Source organism: Oncorhynchus kisutch, unplaced genomic scaffold (assembly GCF_002021735.2).
Source record: "Oncorhynchus kisutch isolate 150728-3 unplaced genomic scaffold, Okis_V2 Okis04b-Okis11a_hom, whole genome shotgun sequence".
NCBI classification, from domain to species: domain Eukaryota; kingdom Metazoa; phylum Chordata; class Actinopteri; order Salmoniformes; family Salmonidae; genus Oncorhynchus; species Oncorhynchus kisutch.
This window is the reverse complement of record NW_022261981.1, coordinates 1517836-1533538: the sequence shown is the minus strand read 5'-3', so window position 1 is coordinate 1533538 and position 15703 is coordinate 1517836. Positions and strand designations below refer to the sequence as shown.

At 40.3% G+C, this 15703-nt stretch overlaps 1 protein-coding gene across 1 annotated transcript; it reads left to right on the top strand.

Annotated features, from left to right (window-relative positions):
* The first annotated feature begins 3607 nt into the window (after window positions 1-3607).
* On the top strand, window positions 3608-7935 carry zgc:171579 (7tmA_Proton-sensing_R domain-containing protein). Its single transcript, XM_031813203.1, has 2 exons — window positions 3608-3720; window positions 5005-7935. The coding sequence occupies exon 2, from the start codon at window positions 5011-5013 to the stop codon at window positions 6061-6063; it is 1053 nt and encodes a 350-aa protein (XP_031669063.1). The 5' UTR covers window positions 3608-3720; window positions 5005-5010; the 3' UTR covers window positions 6064-7935.
* Window positions 7936-15703: the final 7768 nt, after the last annotated feature.

Genomic DNA, 15703 nt, shown 5'->3' with positions numbered 1-15703 from the left:
CTGCCAAGAAGTGTTTGAACACCTTGTAAGCATTTTAAATCAATGCCCTGTAGAAAATGTAAAAATCCATATTGAATTCACTCAACACAAGATATGAAGGAATTGAAGATATGAAGTTTACCATCCAGTGGGATGTGTTTCTTTGATCTTTACACCTTGATAACATGTACCGTTGCCAGATCTCCTCTCAGTTGAACATGTTGATAATCGTAACATGTGATAGGTGATTCACAAAACTACACCTACTGAACACCATTCAACCCCTTAGCACAACTCAACATGGTGGTGATGATGATGAGGAGGATTATATTGATGATGATGGTGGTGGTGGTTAGTGATGATGATGGTGGTGATGGTGGTGGAGGTGATGATGATTATATTGATGATGATGTTGCTGGTTATTGCTGGTGGTGGTGATGGTGGTGGTGGTGGTGGTGGTGATGGTGGTGGTGGTGGTTAGTGATGGTGGTGGCGGTGGTGGTTAGTGATGGTGGTGGTGATGATGATGATGGTGGTGATGATGGTGGTGATGATGATGATGGTGGTGGTGGTGGTAATGATGATGATGATGGTGGTGATGATTGTGGTGGTGGTGATGATGGTGGTGGTGATGATGGTGGTGATGATGATGATGATGATGGTGGTGGTGGTGGTGGTGGTGGTGGTGGTGGTGGTGGTGGTGATGATGATGATGATGATGTGGTGGTGGTGGTGGTGGTGATGGTGGTTAGTGATGGTGGTGGTGATGATGGTGGTGGTGATGATGGTGGTTAGTGATCGTGGTGATAATGGCAATGATGGTGGTGGTGGTGATGATGGTGATGATGATGATGGTGGTGATGGTAGTGGTTAGTGATGATGATGATTATGGTGGTGGTGGTGATGATGATAATGATGATGATGATGTGGTGGTAGTGGTGGTGGTGGTGGTGATGATGGTGGTTAGTGATGGTGGTGGTGATGATGTTGATGGTGATGGTGGTGGTGGTGGTGGTGGTGATGGTGGTGACTAGTGATGATGATGATTGTGGTGGTGGTGATGGTGATGATGATGATGGTGGTGGTGGTGGTGATGGTGGTTAGTGATGATGGTGGTGATGGTGGTGGTGGAGGTTGTGATGGTGGTGGTGATGATGGTGGTTAGTGATGATGGTGATGATGGTGGTGGTGGTGATGATGAGAATGATGATGATGATGGCGGTGGTGGCGATGATGATGATGATGATGATGATGGTGGTGGTGGTGATGATGATGATGATGAAGGTGGTGGTGGCGATGGTGGTGGTGGTGGTGGTGATGATGATGATGATGATGATGAAGGTGGTGGTGGCGATGGTGATGGTGGTGGTGATGATGGTGGTTAGTGATGATGATGATGATGATGATGATGATGAGGATGATGATGATGATGATGGTGGTGGTGGTGGAGGTGGTGATGATGATGATGAAGGTGGTGGTGGCGATGGTGGTGGTGGTGGTGGTGGTGATGAGGATGATGGTGATGATGATGATGATGATGATGGTGGTGATGATGATGATGATGGTGATGATGATGATGATGATGAGGATGATGGTGGTGATGATGATGGTGATGATGATGATGAAGGTGGTGGTGGCGATGGTGGTGGTGGTGGTGATGAGGATGATGGTGATGATGATGATGATGATGATGATGATGGTGGTGGTGGTGGTGGTGATGATGATGATGATGATGATGATGATGATGATGATGGTGGTGATGGTGGTGATGATGATGATGGTGGTTAGTGATGATGATGATGATGGTGGTGGTGGTGGTGGTGGTGGTGGTGATGATGATGATGATGATGATGATGATGATGATGATGATGGTGGTGATGATGATGATGGTGGTTAGTGATGATGATGATGATGATGATGGTGGTGGTGGTGGTGGTGGTGATGATGATGATGATGATGATGATGATGATGATGGTGGTGATGATGATGGTGGTTAGTGATGATGATGATGATGATGATGATGATGATGATGATGATGGTGGTGGTGGTGGTGGTGGTGGTGATGATGATGATGATGATGGTGGTGATGATGATGATGGTGGTTAGTGATGATGATGATGATGATGATGATGGTGGTTAGTGATGATGATGATGATGATGATGATGATGATGATGATGATGATGATGGTGGTGGTGGTGGTGGTGGTGATGATGATGTGAACAAGGATGCTGATTGTTTTATCTCTCTGTCTCTCTGTAATGAAAGGTGTAATAATAGACTAATAAAAGCATCACTGGACCCAACAATCACTGAGGAAATCATGTATAATTAACAAACAGGAAGTATGCAGAAGAGACTTCTTGTTTCTAACCATAGTTCTTTGGGGGATGAGATATACTCCAGCAGCATGTTTCACCTCTTGTAACCTCTTATAGACAGGACTGGAGATAAGTAACTCATCTCTCTCTCGTATAGATCATCTGTGTGGATGATACCCTGACCTGCCGGGGCCCGTGATCCATTGAATGGTACTTGGTGCTACAGCCACAAAACGTAGGTAAAAAGGCAAAAAACTGCTGGTTTATGTATTGAGTATAATTTTTACTGACAGTTTGATAACAGGTGTATACATACAGGTATAGGATCTAAATCTGATCAGCCTGTTGGAGGAGAACTAGTGTAGTGCATTTGAGGTTTAATAAAAAGACTTCTGAAGTTTGCAATTTCCATTTAGAAATGTTACTCTTGATTTTCCTGTAATGGTTTTCTTCATCTGAAGGAGAGGCGGACCAAAGCGCAGCATGGTGGTTATTCATATTCTTTAATTTATAAAGAAACTACACATGAGATAACTAACAAAAACAACAAATGTGAGAAAACCTAAAACAGTCCCATCTGGTGCAAACACAAAGACAGGAACAATCACCCACAAACACACAGTGAAACCCAGGCTACCTAAGTATGATTCTCAATCAGAGACAACTAATGACACCTGCCTCTGATTGAGAACCATACTAGGCCGAAACATAGAAATACCCAAATTATAGAAAAACAAACATAGACTGCCCACCCAACTCACGCCCTGACCATACTAACTAAATACAAAACACAGGAAATAAAGGTCAGAACGTGACATTTCCCTTACGAAAAATGTATCAACCCTTACAAAAATGTCCATTAATTATAATCCACATAATAATTCACATTTCCTGTTTCTGTGGGATTATTTTCCTGCTGTAGCAAACTGGCTCAAATTAAGATCCTACATCTGTACAGAAAATGGGGTCAGTTGACCCGTTAAAACAAATCTGAGTCAGTCGGAATGATCATATTATACACAAAAGGTATTAGAAAAACAGCAGAAATACTGAGAACGTCATGGGATATTATTACATGTGTTATTCAGTGACAGTAATTTACGGAGGCAGATCTGGTTTACACATTTTATATAGTTATTTCTCTGTTGACCAGTAATTAACAACACAGTGACTGGCACATTTTAGCTTCTCAACTTCCTGCTGTGGTTAATGTAACATGATTCATTTTATGATTTCATGACTTCTGTTTCACCACCACCATCAAAAAAAAATATCTCTATGGCATTACTTCACATCCTGTACAAAGACACACTGTTGGCATATCGTTTGGTACTGACTATTCAACTCACACTCTCTCTAATGAAGTTTCCCAATAAGACGTTCTGATATTGTTGGAAAAGTGCAGCTAATACAGGATTTCAGGTATGTTTTGATTAGTTCTGGCATATTAATATTTTGATAACATAAGAAGACAAAGTCAGGGAGAGAATTCACATCAGTGTTTTGAAATTAATGGTAATTTAGTGGTCATCTATATGTTTTTTTCCCTCTCGTTTTAATGATACTTCACACCCTTTTAATGGTAGATTATACCCACTCGTTTTAATGATACTTCACACCCTTTTAATGGTAGATTATACCCACTCGTTTTAATGATACTTCACACCCTTTTAATGGTAGATTATACCCACTCGTTTTAATGATACTTCACACCCTTTTTAATGGTAGATTATACCCACTCGTTTTAATGATACTTCACACCCTTTTAATGGTAGATTATACCCACTCGTTTTAATGATACTTTATACCCTCTCATTTTAATGATACTTGATACCCTCTAGTTTTAATGATACTTTATAACGACTAGATTTAATGATACTTTATTCCCTCTGGGTTTAATGATACTTTATACCCTCTGGGTTTAATGATACTTTATTCCCTCTAGTTTTATAATGATACTTTATACCCTCTAGTTTTAATGATACTTTATACACTGGGGCGGCAGTGTAGCCTAGTGGTTAGAGCATTGGACTAGTAACCGAAAGGTTGCAAGTTCAAATCCCCGAGCTGACAAGGTACAAAATCTGTCGTTCTGCCCTTGAACAGGCAGTTAACCCACTGTTCCTAGGCCGTCATTGAAAATAAGAATTTGTTCTTAACTGACTTGCCTAGTTAAATAAAAATAAAAAATACCCTCTAGTTTTAATGATACTTTATACCCTCTAGTTTTAATGATACTTTATACCCTCTAGTTTTAATGATACTTTATACCCTCTAGTTTTAATGATACTTTATACCCTCTAGTTTTAATGATACTTTATACCCTCTAGTTTTAATGATACTTTATACCCTCTAGTTTTAATGATACTTTATACCCTCTAGTTTTAATGATACTTTATACCCTCTCATTTTAATGATACTTTATACCCTCTAGTTTTAATGACTCTTTATACCCTCTAGTTTTAATGATACTTTATACCCTCTAGTTTTAATGACTCTTTATACCCTCTAGTTTTAATGATACTTTATACCCTCTAGTTTCAATGATACTTTATACCCTCTTAGTGTCACGTAGAAGGTGTTGATTACAAAAATATAATTTAAATAGTGACAGCATCAATTTACAGGCTCAGAATGTGTAATGGGGTAAATACTTACTATACAATCTATATCATATCAACTTAACATATCCTCTTGATTCTTAAGGACATCATGGACATGACTCCCACCCCCAGCTCTGGTAATAGTAACCTGAATGAAGCCAACAATTGTGGAGTGGACCTCAGCCAAGATGCCATCTACCTTCCTGTAATCTACAGTATCTTCTTCATCATTGGCACTCCCCTCAATCTGATGGCGCTATTCGGGCTCTATCGTCTGATCAAGTCTGAAAACGTCTTACCGGTGTACGTGATCAACCTGCTCCTTTCGGATCTCCTCCAACTGTTCACTGTACCTCTATGGATTGACTACTATCGCAGGGGTCACAACTGGCGATTCGGGTCCACTTCCTGCCAGTTATTGGGGGTCAGTTTCTACGTCAGCATTTACACCGGCATTGCCTTCATGTGCATCATCGCTTTGGAGCGCTACTTGGCCATCACCAAGCCTCTGAGATTCCAAGCATTGAGAAAGCTGAAGTTTGCACGATGGATAGCCCTTAGCATATGGGTCGTGGTAGCCGTGCCTCCATCCATCATCTTGCGTAAAATGCAACCCAACGACAATCACACCCTGTGTATCGAGAGCTACCCTTCCAAGGAGGGGTTCATCATCTACCGATTGATCACCTTATCCCTGTCCTTCATCATCCCTCTCGCCTTCATCGTGATCCTCCACCGGAAGACCCTGAGGTCTTTGTCGGCCATTGGTACCTTGGGAACGGAAGAGAAGCACCGCATCAGGGGGCTTCTCATTCTGCTGATGGTCATCTTCATCCTGGTCCTCGGCCCCTACCACATCACAGGATGCGTGAAGTACATTGGATTGCTTCTCCACGGTGACGCCTGTGAGTGGGAGAAGGCAGTGTTTGTGCCCTACCAGCTGGGCAGGGGTTTGCTGAGCCTCAACAGTGTGCTGGACCCTATACTTTATACGTTCCTGAGGAGTGACTTCAGGGCTGCTGCGGGCCATTACCTGCCCTGCCTGAGGAGAATGCAGGAGTCTGTATGCAGGACTGTGAGTCATCAGAGGACCACCACTAAGACCCCTAGGAGTCTCTCAGATCACTCTGATTCTATCCAAACCCAAACCAGACCTTTGTAACATACCTGTACAGGATGTACAGTACCTAGCTAGATGCTATCTGCTTGTATTATAATGTAATAACCAGGCTTCTAAAAACCATCACCAGGACCACTATTATCCTTGAAGACCCCACAGAGAGACCCTGATTCAACCTGTGATGAACATTAATACTGAACATTATTCATAAGTGCTCCAGAACAAAGGTTATACTGTGGGAAAGGAACATCTCTAAGATATACATATATTTCGTATTATTATTATTATTTTTTACAAAAACGGTTTGTTTCTTTAAACAGTGCCAGTGGGTTTTGGAAAGTACATTCTTGATTGAGACAGACGTGATTTGCCTCATATTGCCACAGCCAGGAAGTTGCCAGATTTGGGATTTCATGTGGCAGGCAGCTGGTCTCGCAGAAGGACTGGTGTCCTCATAATGTCCTCACATTTCCTCTTTCAAGCACCAAACTATTTCACAAAAAGGAAACACATCTTGTTCCAAATCAATTGGAAGTTGTTTTACAAACTTGTTTAAACAAACTTACGAACTAGACCTGAAACATATAAGATAAACTGCTGAAGGACTGAACATAGTTGTAATCCTTGGTTGTCCACAATAGTGTATATAGTGTATATTTGACACTGGGGAGAAAAATAATGTAGTACTTTGATGATTTAGAGTTGCCTCTGGCAACTGAAAGGGATGGGTCGACGAGACTGTTCTACCTGTGTCACGTTCTGACCTTTATTTCCTTTGTTTTGTCATTATTTAGTATGGTCAGGGCCTGAGTTGGGGTGGGCAGTCTATGTTTATTTTCTATGATTTGGGTATTTCTATGTTTCGGCCTAGTATGGTTCTCAATCAGAGGCAGGTGTCATTAGTTGTCTCTGATTGAGAATCACACTAAGGTAGCCTGGGTTTCACTGTGTGTTTGTGGGTGTTTGTTTCCGTGTCTGTGTTTTTCACCACACGGGACTGTTTTGGGTTTCGTTCGTTCCACATTTATTGTTTTTGTAGTCAGTTGTTCATGTGTACATTTACGTATTAAAAGAACCATGGACACTTACCACGCCGCATATTGGTCCTCTGATCCTTTTCGCCTCCCCTCTTCGGAAGAAGAGGAGGAAATCCCTTACAACCTGTTTATAAATAGCATCGTACCCAACTGAGGACCACATGTACACAAGAATTGGAAGTGGTTTTGTAATGTGGGGCAATGTGTAATATTGTATTTCTGTCAGCATTTCAATGCTAAATGTAAATCAATCTATATCACAAACCTATGTACCATTTCATTTCAAACATTTAATTTAAAACATAACTGTACATATCATGACACATTTCAGATTCAGTTGATTAAAAGAGTTTCATGTTTGCATAAAAATGATATAGATTATATCCCATATGTTACTATAGCCCATAGGGGGGCAAAACTAATTAAATCTATAGTGAGTTCCTAATGTATCCATCTGTGCTACAACACTGAAGGTGCTAAAGATGATGCCGTTGACATAGTAACACGTACCACTTGACATTATGTGCATTGTATGTCCAATTTATCTGCCCACAGAGACTAATCGCATAATTCTATCTGCCCACAGAGACTAATCGCATAATTCTATCTGCCCACAGAGACTAATCGCACAATTCTATCTGCCCACAGAGACTAATCGCATAATTCTATCTGCCCACAGAGACTAATCGCATAATTCTATCTGCCCACAGAGACTAATCGCATAATTCTAGCTCTATGGTTGAGGCAGTCATTCCACACAGCAATAAATTGAAGGGAGCGAGACTCCTGTAAAATTGCTCTTGATTCATAGAACTGCCAAATCAATAAAAGTGTATTTTATCTAATTACACATTATTAAAGCGAAGACATATATATATATTTTTTTATCAACTCCTTGCCTCTGTGAATGAGCCAAGCATTATTGCACTGATTCAGATTGATACCAGTTAATTGTTGTACAATGCATTAAAGAGCGCTTTAATTATAGACGGCACTCTGTCTTCTCTCTGCTGCCACTCTTATCCTGCTCTGTCATTTGTTCATTAGGCCCTGCAGACCTGATTAGTCAATGGATGCATTGTAATAACCCTGGCTCTTAAAGAGTGGTAGCTCCAGCTCAATGCAGTCAGGCTCCCACATCCGAAGTTATTGATCCAATAGACTGTAATGCCAACCCCGATCCATATCACAGTCTGCTTCCTATCAGTGACACACAGGGATGCTTGCCATGCTCAGATTTTCAATAAGGTTCCATGCATGTGAATATGGTCGTGTGTGATTTACATTATCAGGGGATTTTATAGCACGCAATTATAAACTGGCCCTCACTAGTTGATGGTAATCTGTCTTAAAGGTGGTGGGTAGATAACTGGCACTCACAAGTTGATGGTAATCTGTCTTAAAGGTGCTGGGTAGATAACTGTTCCTCACAAGTTGATGGTAATCTGTCTTAAAGGTGGTGGGTAGATAACTGGCCCTCACAAGTTGATGGTAATCTGTCTTAAAGGTGCTGGGTAGATAACTGGCCCTCACAAATTGATGGTAATCTGTTTTAAAGGTGCTGGGTAGATAACTGGCCCTCACAAATTGATGGTAATCTGTTTTAAAGGTGCTGGGTAGATAACTGGCCTTCACAAGTTGATGGTAATCTGTTTTAGAGGTGGTGGGTAGATAACTGGCCCTCACAAGTTGATGGTAATCTGTTTTAAAGGTGCTGGGTAGATAACTGGCCCTCACAAGTTGATGGTAATCTGTTTTAAAGGTGCTGGGTAGATAACTGGCCCTCACAAGTTGATGGTAATCTGTCTTAAATGTGCTGGGTAGATAACTGGCCCTCACAAGTTGATGGTAATCTGTCTTAAAGGTGCTGGGTAGATAACTGGCCCTCACAAGTTGATGGTAATCTGTCTTAAATGTGCTGGGTAGATAACTGGCCCTCACAAGTTGATGGTAATCTGTCTTAAAGGTGCTGGGTAGATAACTGGCCCTCACAAGTTGATGGTAATCTGTCTTAAAGGTGCTGGGTAGATAACTGGCCCTCACAAGTTGATGGTAATCTGTCTTAAAGGTGCTGGGTAGATAACTAGCTAGCCAGCCCTCAAGTTTTTTTTAACCTTTATTTAACTAGGCAAGTCAGTTAAGAACAAATTCTTATTTTCAATGACAGCCTAGGAACAGTGGGTTAACTGCCTTGTTCAGGGGCAAAAAGACAGATTTTTATCTTGTCAGCTCGGGGATTCGATCTTGCAACCTCCCGGTTACTAGTCCAACACTAACGACTAGGCTACCTGCTGCCCCGCAGGTGCGATGATGATAATCAGTCTTTAAGGTGGTGGGTAGATATCCTCCAATGAACAATGAACAAAAATGAACAAAAAACGGAATTTGTCTCATACAGCGACACAACTCCTTCACATAGAGTTGATCAGGCTGTTGATTGTGGCCTGTGGAATGCTGTCCCACTCCTCTTCAATTGCTGTGTGAAGTTGCTGGATATTGGCGGGAACTGGAACACACTATGATAAACGTCGATCCAGAGCCAGAGTCTGGTGAGTATCCAGGTCATGGAAGAACTGAGACATTTTTAGCTTTCAGGAGTTGTGTACAGATCCTTGAGACATGGGACCATGCATTATTATGCTGAAACATGAGGTGATGGCGGAGGATGAATGGCATGACAATGAGGCTCAGGATCTCGTCACGGTATACGGGGCACCCTGTTCACAAAGTTGACATCATCAAATCGCTCGCCTACATGACGCCATACACTTGTTCTGCTGTTGTGAGGCCATTTGGATGTACTCCCAAATTCTCTAAAACGACGTTGGAGGCTGTAGAGAAATGAACATCACCAGGCGGTATGAGTTAATAGACCAATAACAAAGACAGTTTCAAACCTCTCTGCCAATAACAGCTAGTTTTCAGGTACATATCCCTCGCATTAAGCTCATCCAATTAGGCCCCTCATTCAAACCATTCCCAGACAGTCCTAGCACCCTCATTCAGACCACTCCCAGACAGTCCTAGCACCCTCATTCAGACCACTCCCAGACAGTCCTAGCACCCTCATTCAGACCACCTCCAGACAGTCCTAGCACCCTCATTCAGACCACTCCCAGACATACCTAGCACCCTCATTCAGACCACTTCCAGACCATCCTAGCACCCTCATTCAGACCACTTCCAGACTGTCCTAGCATCCTCATTCAGACCACTCCCAGACAGTCCTAGCACCCTCATTCAGACCACTTCCAGACAGTCCTAGCACCCTCATTCAGACCACTCCCAGACAGTCCTAGCACCCTCATTCAGACCACTTCCAGACTGTCCTAGCATCCTCATTCAGACCACTTCCAGACAGTCCTAGCACCCTCATTCAGACCACTTCCAGACAGTCCTAGCATTCTCATTCAGACCACTTCCAGACAGTCCTAGCAACCTCATTCAGATCACTCTCAGACAGTCCTAGCACCCTCATTCAGACCACTCCCAGACAGTCCTAGCACCCTCATTCAGACCACTCCCAGACAGTCCTAGCACCCTCATTCAGACCACTACATGTTGCTTGAGAAATGTCTCTTTGTTTATTTCTGACCATTTGAATTGACCACTATTACAGTAAGGTACTACATTGTTACCCAGAAATGATTTGATATTGAGAAAAAAATGGCTGCATTGACTTAATGGCACGGGGTTCTGCTAATCCGTGACAATGATATATTCTGATGTGGTTAAACTTTTTGTTTTTGCAAATGTTTTCGCAATGATCAATCAATACATCACGTTTGATGGATTTATCCTGTTTTTATTCCAGATTTTATGTTTTTGTAAAATGAGGTTATGCACATTTATTTCACAGTCTGACTTTACAGAATGGCATTACCTAACCTAACCTTCTCTTTCAATTACATGGGATTCATTCTCACCTCCTTCAATAAAGTCATATCAAAGTCTATAGTCCATCAACATAGGGGATTCTTTGGCCCATGAAATTTGGCCCATATTTTCATTTGTTTTCTGTTGCAATCTTACCAAAAAAGTAAGTTTCCATTTTAGAAGTAATGAGAGGCTACATACTATTTTTAAAAGGGTTCTTCAGATGAAAACGGTTCTTTGTAGAACCTTATCCCTCCGCAAAGAACACTTTAAGAACCCCTTTTTCTAACAGTGTAGAATGTATTATTTTCTCTCACCAATACACATGACTAGTGTCCAGATTGATCTGTACATCTGTTTGGCTTCCAGTGTGAAAATGTCAAGGGCATAGAAGGTAATCACAAGTTCATAATGTTAACATTTTCTTGTTCCCTGGGACTTATATATATCCTGGGGAGAGTAATATATTTTTTATGGCCCTTAAACTGTACATAAAACTAATATGAAGTTGATCAAAATGCCCTTCATGGCTTGGACTGGGGGCAATCATCAAGCCACCCTTCATGGCTTGGACTGGGGGCAATCATCAAGCCACCCTTCATGGCTTGGACTGGGGGCAATCATCAAGCCACCCTTCATGGCTTGGACTGGGGTCATTCATCAAGCCACCCTTCATGGCTTGGACTGGGGGCAATCATCAAGCTACCCTGTATTGCCCACTCCCCCATGTTAAAAAACCTGAACGCTCTCTTGTGTTCCTTTAGTACACCTACTTGAATCTCTGAATCTGGAATATACTTTCACATGCTGTTTTAAAATAGAATTGACGCTGTGAGAAAAGAGATGACAACCACTATAACCTTTGAGGGCCAGCATGAAAAGTTTCCAGGTGCTTCGTTTCTGCAGTCCTCTCTGCATGAGGAGACATAACAAATCAAGGGCCACCATCTCCCAGAGGCAGACAGGGGCTGCATCCCAAATGACTCTATATCCTCTATATAGTGTACTACTTCTGACCAGAGCCCTATTGGCCCTGGTCAAAAGTAGTTCACTATATAGGGAATATGGGTGCCATTGTGGAAGCACCAGGGCGTCCTGGGGGACCAAAGCCCTGTTAGAGGGGAAAGGGAGAGCCAGAGAAAGAGTGTCATTTCCCCTCCAGACATTACAGACATACTAGATCACATGAGTACAAAGATTAGACAGAGGTCACACAGATACAGTATTTAAAGTGTTTCAAAAATGTATTGGTCGCGTACACAGATTTGCAGGTGTTATATCAGGTGCAGTGAAATGCCTATGTTACCAGCTCCAACAGGGCAGTAGAATGTCTTATGTTACCAGCTCCAACAGGGCAGTAGAATGTCTTATGTTACCAGCTCCAACAGGGCAGTAGAATGTCTTATGTTACCAGCTCCAACAGGGCAGTAGAATGTCTTATGTTACAAACTCCAACAGGGCAGTAGAATGTCTTATGTTACCAGCTCCAACAGGGCAGTAGAATGTCTTATGTTACCAGCTCCAACAGGGCAGTAGAATGTCTTATGTTACCAGCTCCAACAGGGCAGTAGAATGTCTTATGTTACCAGCTCCAACAGGGCAGTAGAATGTCTCACAAATACAATACTAATAGACACATAACCAAAAATCTAAACAAGAAATCAAGAAATGACAGAACCAGTCGAATGACTGGCATTAAAATAACAAATCACACCATTTAAACCACTGTATTAACTATTTATCATTTTATATATTTTAACTATCTTTAACAGTTCATAACCTACTTATAAACCCCTTAAAACCAATGTCTCCCCATACTGGTGCCTCCATTTTGAAACCACCACCAGTGGACGTGAAGCAATAGGTTTCTGTTTCAATATAAACCATCTAAATATAGGTATTCATTTGAGATGCATTCAAATTCTGAATTTCTGTAAGCCTTCCAATCTGGGTGCCCAAGAGAGGCAGTCCTGACTGCAATGGGGGAATTATAAATATTTAAATGTTCTACCTTCCTACATTTCATGCAACGTGTAAATCAGGTTCTTGGAGCCTGCAGTGCACACTGCAAGGAAATGAGATATGCAAACACGTAACTAAGCACACACACATTCTGTCCAATAGGCCATCTGACAGTATGGACTGTCTTACAGTTAGTTCACAGTTTAACAGTCTGTTTAATGTTCAGTAGGACCTATAATAATTCTAATAATAATAAATTATACAACTCTACAAAAGAACATGTTCTAATTTGACCAACAACATGACCACAACCTGCATTAGATAGATATAATAAAACATAGCTATGTGTCCAAGAGTATATATATATATATATATATATATATATATAATTTATACATCTCCTGTAATGTTTCCCATGTGTAATGTCAATTCATTTATTGACTTTATTTAACATGGTGACTATTAAGAAGCCTTTCTCATGTACAATAACTATTTAATGTTTTAATTTAACCAGGCAAGTCATTTAAGAACAAGCCCTTATTTACAACGACAGCCTTCTGGGGAACAGTGGGTTAACTGCCTTGTTCATGGGCAGAACGACATATTTTTGAATACCTTGTCAGCTCGGGGATTTGATCCAGCAACCATTCGGTTAATGGTCCAACACTCTAACCACTAAGCTACCTTCCACCCCTGTTGTCACCCATCCTTTACCTTTTACACTGTGTATGGTCCAGCATCTGCAGAAAGGAGTGTTGTGTTTTTAGTCATATTACCATAGCATGTCTGCTTCTTATCAAATCAAATCAAATTGTATTGGGTCAAATACACGTTTTTAGCAGATGTTGTTGGGAGGGTAGTGAAATGTTTGTGCTTCTACTTCCGACACTGCAACAATATCTAACAAGTCATATCTAACAATTTTACAACAAACACCTAATACATACAAATCTCATTTCTGCTTCTTTTCATTAAAGGCATTAGCATATGAAGAAATGCCAGTGCCGATTTATTGAATTAGTATAGTATATCTAGGCCAAGCGGTGATGTTTCAGTGTGTTGCATCACATCGCTAACGGTTATTTGCATTCCAGGCTCAAACATTCCCTCTAAATGGTTTACATGAATCCCTTTTCATATTGTGCTTTTTAGTATTCTGTATATCGGAAATACTGTATACTTTACAATGAAGCACAGATTAGCAGTAACATACTTTCTGATGTCTGGTGAGCAGTGGAGGAAAAACTACTCAATCGTCATACTTGAGTAAAAGTAAACATACCTTAATAGGAAATGACTCAATTAAAAGTATAAGTCACCCAGTAAAATACTACCTGAGTAAAAGTCTAAAAGTATAAGTCACCCAGTAAAATACTACCTGAGTAAAAGTCTAAAAGTATAAGTCACCCAGTAAAATACTACCTGAGTAAAAGTCTAAAAGTATAAGTCACCCAGTAAAATACTACCTGAGTAAAAGTCTAAAAGTATAAGTCACCCAGTAAAATACTACCTGAGTAAAAGTCTAAAAGTATAAGTCACCCAGTAAAATACTACCTGAGTAAAAGTCTAAAAGTATAAGTCACCCAGTAAAATACTACCTGAGTAAAAGTCTAAAAGTACAAGTCACCCAGTAAAATACTACCTGAGTAAAAGTCTAAAAGTATAAGTCACCCAGTAAAATACTACCTGAGTAAAAGTCTAAAAGTATAAGTCACCCAGTAAAATACTACCTGAGTAAAAGTCTAAAAGTATAAGTCACCCAGTAAAATACTACCTGAGTAAAAGTCTAAAAGTATAAGTCACCCAGTAAAATACTACCTGAGTAAAAGTCTAAAAGTATAAGTCACCCAGTAAAATACTACCTGAGTAAAAGTCTAAAAGTACAAGTCACCCAGTAAAATACTACCTGAGTAAAAGTCTAAAAGTATAAGTCACCCAGTAAAATACTACCTGAGTAAAAGTCTAAAAGTACAAGTCACCCAGTAAAATACTACCTGAGTAAAAGTCTAAAAGTATAAGTCACCCAGTAAAATACTACCTGAGTAAAAGTCTAAAAGTATAAGTCACCCAGTAAAATACTACCTGAGTAAAAGTCTAAAAGTATAAGTCACCCAGTAAAATACTACCTGAGTAAAAGTCTAAAAGTATAAGTCACCCAGTAAAATACTACCTGAGTAAAAGTCTAAAAGTATAAGTCACCCAGTAAAATACTACCTGAGTAAAAGTCTAAAAGTATAAGTCACCCAGTAAAATACTACCTGAGTAAAAGTCTAAAAGTATAAGTCACCCAGTAAAATACTACCTGAGTAAAAGTCTAAAAGTATAAGTCACCCAGTAAAATACTACCTGAGTAAAAGTCTAAAAGTATAAGTCACCCAGTAAAATACTACCTGAGTAAAAGTCTAAAAGTATAAGTCACCCAGTAAAATACTACCTGAGTAAAAGTCTAAAAGTATAAGTCACCCAGTAAAATACTACCTGAGTAAAAGTCTAAAAGTATAAGTCACCCAGTAAAATACTACCTGAGTAAAAGTCTAAAAGTATAAGTCACCCAGTAAAATACTACCTGAGTAAAAGTCTAAAAGTATAAGTCACCCAGTAAAATACTACCTGAGTAAAAGTCTAAAAGTATAAGTCACCCAGTAAAATACTACCTGAGTAAAAGTCTAAAAGTATAAGTCACCCAGTAAAATACTACCTGAGTAAAAGTCTAAAAGTATTTGGTTTTATATGTATCAAAAGTAGAAGTAGAATTTTCAACTTCCTCGTGTTAAGCAAAGCAAACGACACCATTTTCTTGTTTTTAT